Below are 13,731 nucleotides of genomic sequence, written 5' to 3'. Positions count from 1 at the left end.
CTTATTGAGAAAAAAGTTTTTCCTATTAAAGAATTATTTTAATTTAAAGTGCTTGGGAGAACTAGTGCGAATCAATGAGAGAAGAATATAAATTCACATTTCATGGATTAGCAGATCATAAGTTCGGTGGATAAATCTGAATGAGCTGCACAGATACTTTTCATTGTCATTTGAGGCTCTTATTTTAAAAAAATGTTTGAAAGCAAACTGTCAGTTCCAACCCATGTTAACTTTACAATTCCATCTTAGAACAATTTGTGAAATGGAATTTTGACTGCTGTTGAGCAAGGATACAGTTAGACAGTATAAGAACAAAAATGTCTCGGTACTTTCTCACGTTTTAGAGTGAACTTCTCTAATCCAAAATAGTTTTTGCCTCTAAGATACCAGAATTTAGCAAATAGAATTTAATTTCAGGAATGTTTGGGTTTATTTTGTGGGTTTTTTCTCTCCTTTTTTCTCTGTTACTGTTGTTCTCCTTTGGCCTTGTATTTCCATGAAGAGCTAATGCAGTGTGGCAAACTTCTCACTTGTACTTAGCTACAAATAGATGTCTGATCTGAGGCTGATGCAGATCTTCACCTGGCTAAAATACTGTGGAAGTTTTCTAACTTACGCAATTATTTTTTTTCTCCAATAGACAAAAGACAGAGACTTGGATGCTCTCTTATTTTACATCTTTTATGTCCTATTCTCTGATTTTCACTTTTTTGAAAAAAGAAACATATCTGCTGAGCTGAAAAAGTATTCATTTGTTTATGTGTATAAGCAGAATATAAATTGGTTGTTATTCCTGAAAATTAAGTGAGCATCTACTAAATCAGGTGCAGTATGTTAACTTTTTAATCATCAGAAATTTTAATAAGCAATGCTTTACATGTGGCTCTCCAGTCTTAAAGATGACTTGCTCTCCTTGCCTCCCCACCCCAGTACACGAAATACAACAGTGGGTTGCAGGATTATGTAATTTATGTTTGCTGGGAATACATAGAGTATGTTAATGGATTGATTGAAAGATTCCTGAGCAGCAGTGACGCAGCACTCAGTTGGATTTCAGTACCTAGGTTTTATTTTTCTTGTGGCTTGTTTAAAAAATAAAGCATCAACCAAAGCCAAAAATCCAAACAAAACAGCCCCACAAAACACACCCTCCCCAACTGACCTCTAAAACGAATCTTACCAAACAGCTCTTGAACACAGCCGCCAAATAATCTGGTGCACTTTGTGGGATGTGAATAGTTGTTAGTGGCAATAAACATAAGCAATGCATTAACTTGGATGTTTTTATATAAGACTACAGGGGATAATCTTTGAAGTGATAAGTAATCAGAATGTATTTGTATTTTCTGTAACAGCAGAACCTTCACAGGTGCTTAGTGTGAGCCAGGTTGTTATGGCTTGGCTTACGGGTTTTTTGCCTTTGAGTGGTTGTTTTAACTAAGTATTATGGGGGCTTTTTATTTTCTTCTTTTATTTCTAGTTCTCTTTTTTTCATATGCATGTGAATTTTTAGTTATGCGCTACAAACTTTGAATGCATAAATAGGTAAAAAATGGAATTCATGAATTTAAAATTTGTATTTTTAAAAATCTTTAATTAGGAAAAGGTTTAACTATTTGGAGTTCTATTTTCAAAGTCTTCTAGTATACTTTAGAGCATATTGGACTAATGAACAACAATTAATAAAACAAAATAGCCCGTATAAGAAAATATAATTATTGTATATACTAGATATCATTACCTTTGTAGTTTAAGACAGCTATAATAGAAATCTATTTCTGTTCAAAGTAGAGTTACGTTGAACCTGTGTGCAATCTCTTAACAGCATACTTTTCTTTTTGTTTGTTTTTGCAAGTACTTCCATCAGGAAGTGCACAATATATTTCTGCTTGTGCAAAAAGCTCTCAAAAAACCCATAGTAGTACAAAGCACTGTGTTTAAAAAGCAGTAATTGCACGTGCTAAGGAAGTGGATGTGTCTGTTACAGACACATGTATTCGATTCTAATTGAGTGCAGAGCTCTTGGCAACTGTTTGCTTATTACATTTGTATTGTGATAAGGGAGCCCTGGAGTTATGAACCCCTGCATACATAATACTTGTCACTTTACCTAATTTTGAAAAACCTTAGTTTCTTCAGAGAAAATAATATGGTTATCTGAGCTCTTGTGTTTTGTCTTTCGATCAAATCCATTGTTAAGCTACATTGTATTTTTGTAATTGAACAGAATGGGGATAGTGTGGTTAGGGGTTGTAGTACATAAGTTACTTTGCTGTGGTGCAGTATAACAAATAGAAGGTGGAGAAGCTCCAAGTTCCTAATATGAAAATCATTCCTTAAAAACCAGTTCTCTTAAAAAATCCTCTTTTATTCATATGCCTTTAGACTACTTTCTTCTTTTTGGTATGGATTTTTATCAGTCCTTTATTTTCAGAAATAGCTCAGAAGTAGTTTGGATCATTGAGAAATGCTTCTGTAGAAGCATTGCTTTCTTGAAATAGACAGGATAATTGTTGACACGACAATGCCACAGCTATATCCTAATTAGTGCTTCCCTCCTACTCTTGATTAAATGACCTCTCTTCACACCTAGTTACTCTTAAGAGAATTTTGGGCAGTGGAACTATTGTTTTCTCAGTGCGCTTTTTGTCTAGTTGGGGTGTTTTGTAAGTGGTTAGGGAAAATATTAGGAAGAGATAAGCTAAAAGTAGATCAGTCTTTTAAGAAAAGGGCGTACTAAAGAATCTATTCAGGTGTAATACAATCAGTGCTCCTTGAAGCTTGACTGTTGGGCTCTATGCATGTTTTCAAGTATTGAAAAGATTCCCATGTTTTTGAGTTTTAAAAATAGGTGTTTGTGGCACTTGAAATTAATGGCCACAGCAGACTACTGATTTTGGTTTGCAAAGGTGCCCTTGCTGTTCAAGAGATAAACAGTTTTGTGTTGCCTTCTTACAAGGTAGCCATGTCATTTCCTACCAAAGGTAGGAGGAATAAATGCACTCAAGACATAAAGTCATAATGTGCTATTAGAGTTCTTGAAACACATCTTCTTGTAACACGTTACTCTACTCTGAGTCACTACTTGTCCCTAAAGGCTTTTGGGTTTTTAGATTTGGTTAATTTTTTAGTGCTTTATCAATTTGTATTCAACATACGAATGATTCTGCGGACAACATTTTCGCTTGTTGTCGTTGCCAGCATCACAGAAAAAAAAATATTTGCAAGACAAACAGCTTGGCATTAGTTGGTGTTTGCACTCACAAGGAACACGCTCTCCAGCCCCACTTTTTTAGTGTGTACTTATGGTTTATTACCATTAAGTTGTGTTAATAACCGCACCCTTCCAAAGCTTGAGATATTGTAAGATGAGGGACAAATTCAGTCTGTATTTCTTTTAGGTTGATCTTTTCCTCTTATCTAAGGCCTGCTTAATGCAGTATGTTCTGACAAGATCAGTTTAGAGAGGGCGTAAGTGGCCTTTCCTTTTCCTGCCCCAGCATGAACACTCTCTTTAGTCTTCTGAAAAGGGCTATATTTTCAGTTAGAGGAAAACATAGTATTCCTTTGCAGCAGTTTTCATGTCAGTTAAACTGTTCCTACTTTTTTTTTTTCCCCCAGATGACATTAAAATAGTTCTTACTGAGTGTGAAGATTTAACTTAATCTGTTACTACTCTGTGTGGGAATTCAGAGTAAATGTGAAATTACTGGAAATGTTTCAGAAATGTCACATCTTCTTCTTACAACCTTCTGTTAATGTTTCCAAGTTAATATGTTTTTACTAGGGTGATGTTCCCTGGTAGCCTACTTCTATTTAGGATCATGCTGTATATACACCTTGCAACTCTAGAAATAGAACACTGTTAAAATAATGATGTAGCTGCACACTATGATTATTTTGCTTAAGAAGAAGACACATTATACATGATTACCAGAACTGTTTCAGGTTGCTTGTAATATTTCAACTTTTCCTTTGGTTTGCTTTTGTAAACTGGTACATAATCAGTGTGTTGAATAACATTAGTATGCTGCTTTTATCTGAATATATTTTGCTTTTTAAAAAATTGAAGGAAACAAACTTTTTAAAAAGGAAATGGAACAAAAGCTTAGTATGTTTTTATTTAGAAAACAATAATAGAAATATTTTTAATCTCTATCTTAGACATTAGGAATATAAAATGTATACAGCTTTGTACATAACAAGAAGGAATACTTTTTAGTCTTTGTGTTCCCTGTTTTGTGTATGCTTAAACTGTGTGTAAGGTCTGTGGCACTTGCCTACTGTTTTAAGATTCAATATTACTGTGCTGAAGAAGAGAAACGTGCAGCAGTCATTGTGTGTCTTTTCGTTGGTCATTCCTCTGATACTCTGCAGCCATTCAATTTTGTGAACACTGTTTTTGTGCTTTTGTAGAGAGCAGAGCTTGCAAAAGATGCTTTTGCAGTCATTGGTCTCCCTCTAGTGGGAAGAGAGCACTTCTGACCTGATTACTTTAATGTGACAGTGGTGACAAGTCTTACTCCTGTGGTAGTAGTTTCTGTCTACGTTTAGCTTGAGTCAGAAGCAACAGATTTGCAGAGTGCCTGTTCATCCTTTGATCTTGTGAACATTTGAATAGTGTTTCTGTTATGATGCTGGCATAAACTGAGGCAGGAGTGAATTTACTGACTTGATACACTTGTTCTTTCATGCTTTTTGTAAATTTAGTTTACCATTTAACTTTATAAAAGTGGGCTTATTCATCTATCTGATGGGGAATTTTAACAAGACATCCATGTAAATTCACATTCTGCTGACAGGTTCTACCTGCACAGTAGCTTTATTTATTGGAGAATTTTATTCAAATATCAGAGATTAATTTAAGTTGGCTTTTGGTGCCATTTTATAAGGAGAGTTTCTCTGTTTAGAAAGCGAAAAACACTGTTGTGCAGTGTGATATGTCAGCAGTACAAGTGCCTAGTTCAGCCTGTGTGCAGAGAAGTGAATCAAGTGTTTCTTCAGTGTCTCTTTAGACCAGGCTCTGTTCATATGGTTCATGTGTGCTGCATGTGTGAAAATCTGATGGTCAGGAAGATGCATTGTTTTAGGAAAAAAAAACCCCCAAAATTAAGTGACAACAAGCCGTCCAAAAGGCAAAAACCCAAACAGCAACCAAAAAACTGCCCCCCAGCCCAAAAAGCAAACCTCCCCCCAGCTTCATTTAATTTTAGACACAAATTAAGTACTCAGATTTGCTCAGGTTGGCACCAGCAATTACAGCACCCTTGGGTACTATAAACATCGTATGAAGAGAAAACCCTGTTTTATGGGGGGTTTTTTTGACTGTTCTGTGTATGAGTATTTCTTAAACTGGGCACTTGAAAATTATTTCAATGGAAAATTAAAGGGTAACTAGAGATATTCTATAATTCAGTTAAGTATTCATGAAAATGACTTCACCAAATCAATAGCTTATAGTGAAATTACAACATGTTTTAAGAATTAACATTCTGACATATAAATACATGTTGCAAAATCATAGCATGTGTAAATGCTTCAGCTGCCTTCTGCAAAAACTTGCATGTTTGTAATCTTCATGACAGTAATTGATTGATTGATGTAACTTAGATGAACTCTCACGGAGTTAGACCTTAGTTTTGTAGTTTTGATCTCTTTAACAATACTAGTTGAAGAATTAACAGTTAAAGTACTACCACTGTGATATCTTAGGTTTTCAAAATAGACTGACTGCAGTGTTTTTTAGAGCAATATTTCTGTAACAAGTCATAGTCACAAGGATAAAAGCTTAATGTTACTGAGTTTATTTGGAATTGGTTTGCTGTTTTATTTTACTGAATGCTTAAATTTTTTTAGGAAGAAAAATTACGACTTGAGGTTTGCTTTCAGATGTTTCAGGTCCTGTGTTATGTGCAGACTCAGGTTTTGCAGTGGCTGCAGTGGTGCTATGTTGTGTTCATCATTTATCCTCAGAGGTCCTTTAAACAGAATATGATGTCAGCCAAGTGTTTCACATGATTCTGTTGGAGCTGCTGTGATGTCAGTGAGATAAAGAAAAGGCTCCTGCAGATAATTCATCTAAACCCCCTAAATTCTCTGTAGGATATCAAGCATAGTGGTTCCTCTGACATTAAATTACATACAGATAAATCAATCCAGCTGAAAGATGGTGCTGCTTTTTTTTTTTTTTTTCTTTTTTTTTTTTTAAGTAGATTGCCTTGTATTTAGTGATTTGACCTCTTCAGTGTGAGCTGCATGGCTTATTTTTAACTTTTCATCCTTCTTCATTACAGTGTACGCATTCTCTAAAAAGTAAAAAAACGCTGCAGATACTAGCCATTAATCAAAGGTGAATGCTTTAGGTGTGGGATGACTTTGAAAAGGCTGGTAGGGAGCTCTGCATGTTATGGAAAGGGGAGATGAAGCATAAAAAGCCATGCTGCCCATTGCCGTACTGCAAGGTGGCGCGTCTGGAAATAGTCTTGGGTTGTGTTTTTCAAGTATTCTGTCTGCTGGATCTCTTTTTGTGTTTGAAAAATGTGTTGTATGTGCTGATTCATAGGAAGGGATGTCTGTACCATTTTGCTTCCATTAACCAGACTCTGTTCAGCAATGTTTTACTGCTGTTTTAAAAATCCATTAGAAGTAAGAAATATGTGGGGAGAGCGTGTTGTTCTTCCTTGTTGAATGTATGGATTTTGCCATGATTTTCTCTTACAAAAATGAGAATTTAGAAACATTGTAGCTATTCCATTCTCAAATGAAAGATTATTAGTCCTTTTGCAGTAAGAATTTATTTATGGAATGGATTTTAAATGTGTTTAAAGGATGACTCCAGGCATGATCTTTGCATATCCTTTAGGTAGAGCTTATAATAGCTTTATGAGGACAGTGTTACATGGAATTACAATAAAATTATTTTTGAAATAATCAGTCTTAAATCTTCTGCCATTTTAGAATAGCAGTAAAGATTTTGGAACTCCCATATTTCTTCATGTTCCCTATCTGAAGGTACATCAAGATTTTCAAAGTGTAATTTAGATTCTCGGGAAATTCACTTGACAACTCATTGAATTTTTGTTGTTTCATTTTACTAGCGAGACTCCTAGTAGTTACAGGAATTTTTGTTTTGATAACTTCTTGTTTTGCAGCAGTAAAGCTGACTTAAGTAATTTCTGGTTGCTTATTCTTGACCCTTGGTGCAGTTTTCTTCCCACTCCCACCCTTATGGCTGTTGCAGCTCTAGGGAAGGAGATGGGGGAGCTGCATTTGTAACTGAATTAAAAATAACCTAAAATTGTTGGGTGTTTTTAAACCAGTTCATTAAAATGATTCATGCTCTTGCTGTGCTTTTTTTATTCCTCTGTTAAGAAGGTGGAAGAAAATATATAATATTGGTAGATGTATCAGATAAGATAAATGAATTAAAGCAATTATTACAGAAAGTAATTACCTTTTTTGTAAGAGTCGTTGTACATTTAGTTGATGTGTTTATTATATTCTTCCCCTTTAGACTCCTTCTAAACACAGTTGACTTTACCTGTAAAATAGTCTAAGAGCACTCATTTTAAATTTTACAGGCTCTGAAACCACTGTAGCCAGTGTATGGGACTAGGATTGCTACATCTAAATTGAATTGCTAAGAATTCTGTAAAATAACAAGTTGTCTCTAAAAATTAATCCTTTTTTTTTTCTTTAAAAACTGTAGGCTTTAGTTGTATCTAAACAAGTTTATTAGGTGAGAATCTGTTAAGTATGGAACTTTTACATTTTAGTACCATGTCCCTTTAGAATAACTAGCAAAGCAGCATCAATTGTAATGCTGTTTGTGGAGTGAATTTTTTTCAGGCTATTAATTCCTTTTAATATATGTTACCTTTGGCAGCCTGTTTGAACTGTTTGTACAGTTTATATATATAATGTATCAGATTAAATTCTTTTGAAGGCACTTGGGTTACAACAGTTACAGTTATACCAAAGTGGTGTTTAGAGAAAACACAGATATGCATTGAAATAGACTTTTTACTATGCTAGGCTTTCAAAACAGGGGCAAGTAATTAGTCTCCACTGCACTAGGGGAGGACAAGCAGTTACAGAGTGTGGTGTTGCTGCTGGTTATATAACAAGTTTTACTTGGAATACGGACTTTAATTAAAATATCCTGCCCTCATTACACCAAGTACGTATATTTTTGGTTGTAGGAAACTGATAGGTCTTCAGAAATAAAGACCTTAAGAAAGTTGTGGGTTATCTTCTCCAATGATGTTTTTTTAAAAAAGATGGCACATTCATGATCCCTTTAAATTCTTTTTTATATTAAGACATAAGAAAGCCATTTGGAGTTTAAATAGTTGTAATGTATTAGTTCTCTTCTTTTATATAGCCTATATAACAAAAACAAGAATCTACTTTACATGCTGGTTTAGTGTGCAGCAAGTGAACGAGTCATCAGATACATCTGCCACTCCTCAGTTCAATACTACCTACCCCTCCATGCAAAGAAAATCATAATGCTCAAACTTCTGTTTAGTTGCTTGTAAAAGTGGAGCTTAATTATACTTGTGAACAGTGTATCTTGACAATTAATGACTAAAACCAGTCCTCATTATATTTTATTGTACTTAAAACATTGTTAGTTAGGTTGGAATTCGGCCAGTAGGGGTTCTTCGTAAAGTCTGGCTGATGCGTTTCTCTTGATGGAACAGTACAGTCTTGTTATTTCAGGGCATTGAGCTTTGTTTAAAAATGAATAGATGAAGTAGTGCTTTAATCTCCCAAATCTAGAGCAGAAAGACAACTTGTACCTTAGTATCTACACAAACACTTTTAAGTCATGCTGTAGTTAGCTATGTTGGTCAGTGTGTCTTGACCTTGTTTTACACTTTGATTCGTATCACTGTCATGGTTGATAATAAGCTGAGCTTTATCGTACTTTGATATCAGAAAAAGTGGCATATTATCTCAGTGTGTGTGATCTACTTTAGTGTTACTTATTTATTTTTTCAAAAAAATAGTTATATGGGAAAAAAACCCATTTTCAGGGTTATTTAAGACAGCCTGACTTTAAATGGCCGTTTTGCTGTGGTGGAGATGGCATTCAGCTGTCCACTGCCTTAGAACAGTATGGACATTACTATAATTAGGTAATGAATGGAATGTTTAAAGTGGTTTCCCATCTTGTATTTGTCAAGTTTTCTGACAAAGGAATCCATTTTGACTATTGTCATCATCCTCTGTCTCAGCTTCCAATATCCAAGACATAAATCCTACAATGGTTGCATCAGCTTCCTTGAGCTATGTGAGATCTTCTATATGTTCTAGCTAGGAGAATGTCATGTAGTAACCAGCTCTAAATCAGAGTTTTGTTTTGTTTTGTTTCTCCTTTTGCCTGCAGTTGTCTTTACTGTGTTTTGCTACAGTGGTGTAACTGTCTAGAAAAATTCAAGCTCTTCTTCTTTTTAAGTAAAAGCAAGTACAAAGAGAAACAAATTTCTTTGTTTTCTAAGCTAGACAGTCAGTGGTTTGTGTGCCGAAAGGAAATAGGCAAAAGATAGGAAATAATGTGTTTATCCTGTACTCTGAAGTCTTTGGTAGGCTCTGAGTAACTGAATGGTTGCTCCAAAACAAACTCCTTATTGACCCCTTATTAATAGATGAACTGTGCATAGCAATATTCAGTAGATATTTATGTATACTTGAAATGGGCTTGTTATACATTTTAAGGAAGAGAATAAATCTAATGGCCGTATTTTGGCATTAATTCAAATAGCATGTTTTACTTCTGAAGAATCACATTTTTAAATGACGTCTATTTGCAATTTTTTTCAAAGGATAATATTCAGACATCAGAAGCTTTTAAAAGGGAAAATAATGATTTAAAGAAGAAGCATGAGGAGGCTGCTTCAAAAGTTCTCCAGCTTGAAGAAGATATCATGACTGTTACTCAGAAAGCCATTGCAAAAGAAACTGAGTTAGACAGGTACTTAGTCTTTTTGTTCCTTACGTTCCTTATTTTACTTTTTTTCCCCAAAGGTGTTTTTTTAGACTAACAGTTTTTAATATATGCATGGATTTTCTATATTAATAGTTCTGTACCAATACTTTTTCAATATTTTAGTCTGAAGGACAAACTGAAGAAAGTGATGCTTGAGAAGGAGCAACTTGAATGTGTGTTAAAGACAGAAAAGGATGAAAAAGAACTTTATAAGGTAACTTTATTACTTGTACCTGTATACACTGGAATGAAGTGGTTTGAAATAAAAGTAATAATGTTTTATGGAGAAGTCTAATAAATTGAATTTGTTAAGGAAAAAAGGAAATGGGTAACTTCTGTGAACATATCTTTAAGATAGTTATAGATGTTCTCATATAAAAATGAATGAGGAAAACAGCATCTGAATTCAGCCATGGTATAAAAAGGTCTATAAGAAGGAGAATGAACCACCAATTTGTGAAAGCTCAGACATAGTAACAAAAAATAATAGATTCTAGTGAGAAAATTCCTTAGTTATACAGTGCATCACCCAGTAACTGATCATCTTTAACACACTTTTTCATAACTAAAATACTTCTTAGTCATGTAAATTCTCTCTCCAGACTTTTTTTTCTAAATCCCTCTTCGTGAGCCTTGTGTAGCTTTACTGAGAAGCTTTAGTGGGTTCTGTATTGCATTTGTTTTTACTAGCATAGCTGATTTCTTTTGCTGGTATTGAAAGACACCCATATATATAAAAAAAATACACTGCTGGCCCCCCTCTGCTCAAAGTAGAAAAAACTTTATATGCTAAAATAATGAAATCCTTAGGTTGTGTGAAACAGATCAAGTGTATTTAAAAGATTATTTTTGTTCCTAGGAAAATGTCATTATGTGATAGGCAGTATTAGATACACAATAGAGGTTCTAAAATCTAAAAGCATCTTTTACAAGCATGGAATCCCTTTGTAAATAATCAACACAAATCTTCTGGTCTGAGTGGGAAATACTTGAGTGCAGGAGCTGTTCTGCATTATTGTAGGCAGATTTGTTAAAAGTAGTTTGCTGTCGTTGGATATGAATATTGCTGATGTAGACCTGTTTGTTTAGATGACTGTGGGCAGATACTACTAGAAGTTTAATTTCTCTTTAGTTTTCTTCAAGTCATTTCTCTTTTACTTGTCCTTAGTTGTCTAGCATTTGTGAAGAGAGGAGTGAGTCCTGAACGGCTTAATTTGATGTGGAGAGAAATTAGGGCTTTAACTTCTAGCTGTAGATTGGAGCTGTTGTTAGGTGACCATGCTGAAAGAATTCCAGCCAGAAAGTTTGGGCTGAAAGGCAGTGACAATATCAAATGTTTAATTTTTCTCTTTACCCCTTCTAATCTGCCTCAAGTTGGAGTAAGTTAGAATTCAGTGAGCACGTAAATAGACAGGTGAACAGTAGTTCTCCTAACGTGGAAGAAGTTTGACGTGTTTTAGCATCATTGCAGATACACTTGAAGAATACAGAAATAGAAAACACCAAACTAGTAAAAGAAATCCAGACGTTTAAGAATTTGGATGCAAACAAAGAAAGCATGATATCGTATTATAAAGAGGAGGTTGGCAGATTACAGCTATTAATAGCTGAAAAAGAAAATATGAAGAAAGCTTTTTTGCACTCCTCATCCAACAAGGTAAGCACTACTAATATAATTGGTCTGATGTGAATAAACGTATCTAATGTTATATGTGCTTGACAAGAGAAAGGAAGTTGAAGAAATCACCAGGGTGTACACTAAGAGGCAGGAGGATTATGATGTTCTCTGTAGATGCAGAAAATGGTGAAAAGACTGAGATCTGTTCTAGTTTTGCGCCTTTTGAGCTTGTTGAGGTCTTACATAATGAACTGAGATTAACTATGTGTGAAAAGGTAATTTTTGAGTTCAGTAAAAGTGTTGTGCTCTTGAGTTGCTTCTGGCTTCACAAGAAAGGAAAGGAGGTTGAGGAGAAAGTTTGTAATGTAGTTGTGTTGAGACTGTAGAGGGTGATGGAGAAGAAAAGAGGAGACATGAAGTGGTTGCTGAAGGACTTGTTAGGTGAATGTAGTGTCAAGCTACAGTGCTGACTGAGAACTTGCGCAGTAGGGTTTCGAAGGAAGAGGTGACTTACTATGCCCTGTGGTAGCATTGTGGTTAGCAAGCAGTGTGGTGTAATAGGAGAGTGAAATTGCTGAAGAACTCATATTTATGTTGTCCGTGGTCCACATGGGGTTATTTCAGGCTTAGTTCTAGTCGGGTATTACGGATGCATATATTGGGTTTGTGTGGGTTTTGGTAGCGGAGTGGCCTCTGTGAGAAGCTGCCAGAAGCTTCCCCTGAGAGAGCCAATATCAGCCAATGCCTGACAGAGCCAGTGCCAGCAGGTGCCAAGACGGACCCACCACTGGCCAAGGCTCAGCCTGTGGGTGATGGTGGTAGCGCCTCTTGGGTAACAGATTTAAGAAGGGTATTGGAGAGGGGGAAACTCTGTGAGAGGAATTGCAGCTGGAGAGAAGAGTGAGAACATGAGAGAGACAGAACTCTGCAGCCATCAGGGTCAGGGAAGGAGGGGAAAAGGTTCCAGGTGCTGGAGCAGAGATTCCTGTGCAGGCCATCGTGAAGACCCTGGTGAGACAAGGCTGTTCCCCTGCAGCCCATGGAGGTTAACAGTGAAGCAGACATCCACCCGTAGCCTGTGGAGGACCCCATGCCGGAGAAGGTAGATGTGCCTGAAGGAAGCTGTGACCCCGTGGGAAGCCTGCACTGGAGCAGGTTTGCTGGAAGGACCTGTGACCCCACAAGGGACCTGTGCTGGAGTTCTCCGTTCCTGAAGGACTGCACCCCATGCATGGGATCCTACACTGGAGAAGTTCATGCAGAACTGCAGCCTGTGGGAAGGATACGTGTTGGAGAAGTTTGTAGAATAGTGTCTCCCGTGGGAGGGACCCCATACTGAAGCAGAGGAATAGAGTGAGGAGTCCTCCCCCTGAGGAGGAAGGAGCAGCAGAGACAATGTGTGATGAACTGACTGCAGCCTCCATTCCCCATCCTGGCTATGCTGCTGAAGGAGGGGAGATAGAGAATCTGGGAGTAAAGTTGAACCTGGAAAGAGGAAGGGGTTGGGGGCTGGATGTGTTAATACTTGGTTTTATTTCTCTTTATCCTATTCTGATTTGACTGGCAACAAATTAGATTAATTTTCCCCTCAAGTTGAGTCTGGTTTTGCCCATGACAGTAATTGCTATGTGATCTCTCCCTGTCCTCATCACGACGCACAAGCCTCTTGTTATATTCTCCCCCTTGTCCAGCTGAGGAGGGGAGTGGTGGAGTGGCTTTGGTGGGCACCTGGCATCCAGCCAGGGTAAACCTACAATAGAATAACCATTAGGTGTTCTTTCCTGATACCCCATCATCCTGTTCCATTTCATCCAAAAGGAATGCAGTTTCTGTGCCCTGAGATTGTTCTCAGATCTACAGTGTGATAGGCAGTAATGAAACTGACTGGGAGTTTTGCTTTAAAAATTTGCTCTTGATCCAAATTAGAGAGTCAGTTTAGATACAGCCTTTGAGGCCAGCATAGAAAGGTCAGATTATGCAGGCACCTTTCTTGTGTATTTTGCCAGTCTTCTCACAGAAAAGCAACTTGGATCTCAAAAGACTAGAAATTGTTTTAAAGTAATATGAGTTATGAATATAGTATTTAAGTGGAAAAGTAGTGCTGTTGAGAATGGAAAAT

The 13,731-nt window shown here is 36.4% G+C and overlaps 1 protein-coding gene across 5 annotated transcripts in view; it reads left to right on the top strand.

Annotated features, from left to right (window-relative positions):
* Positions 1-13,731, top strand: part of TAX1BP1 (Tax1 binding protein 1) — a 55,992-nt gene that overhangs the window by 22,848 nt on the left and 19,413 nt on the right. For 3 of the 5 annotated variants that reach the window (XM_032109056.1, XM_032109052.1, XM_032109076.1), the window contains 3 exons: positions 9,831-9,979; positions 10,118-10,208; positions 11,466-11,651. In XM_032109056.1, coding sequence (XP_031964947.1) covers positions 9,831-9,979; positions 10,118-10,208; positions 11,466-11,651 — 426 coding nt within the window. The remainder of the gene's footprint in view (positions 1-9,830; positions 9,980-10,117; positions 10,209-11,465; positions 11,652-13,731) is intronic. The other 2 variants (XM_032109065.1, XM_032109078.1) reach the window with 1 other exon arrangement.

Source organism: Corvus moneduloides, chromosome 1, assembly GCF_009650955.1.
Source record: "Corvus moneduloides isolate bCorMon1 chromosome 1, bCorMon1.pri, whole genome shotgun sequence".
Taxonomy (NCBI): Eukaryota; Metazoa; Chordata; class Aves; order Passeriformes; family Corvidae; genus Corvus; species Corvus moneduloides.
Note: the sequence above shows the minus strand (reverse complement) of the source record. Positions and strands in the feature narration are given on the sequence as shown.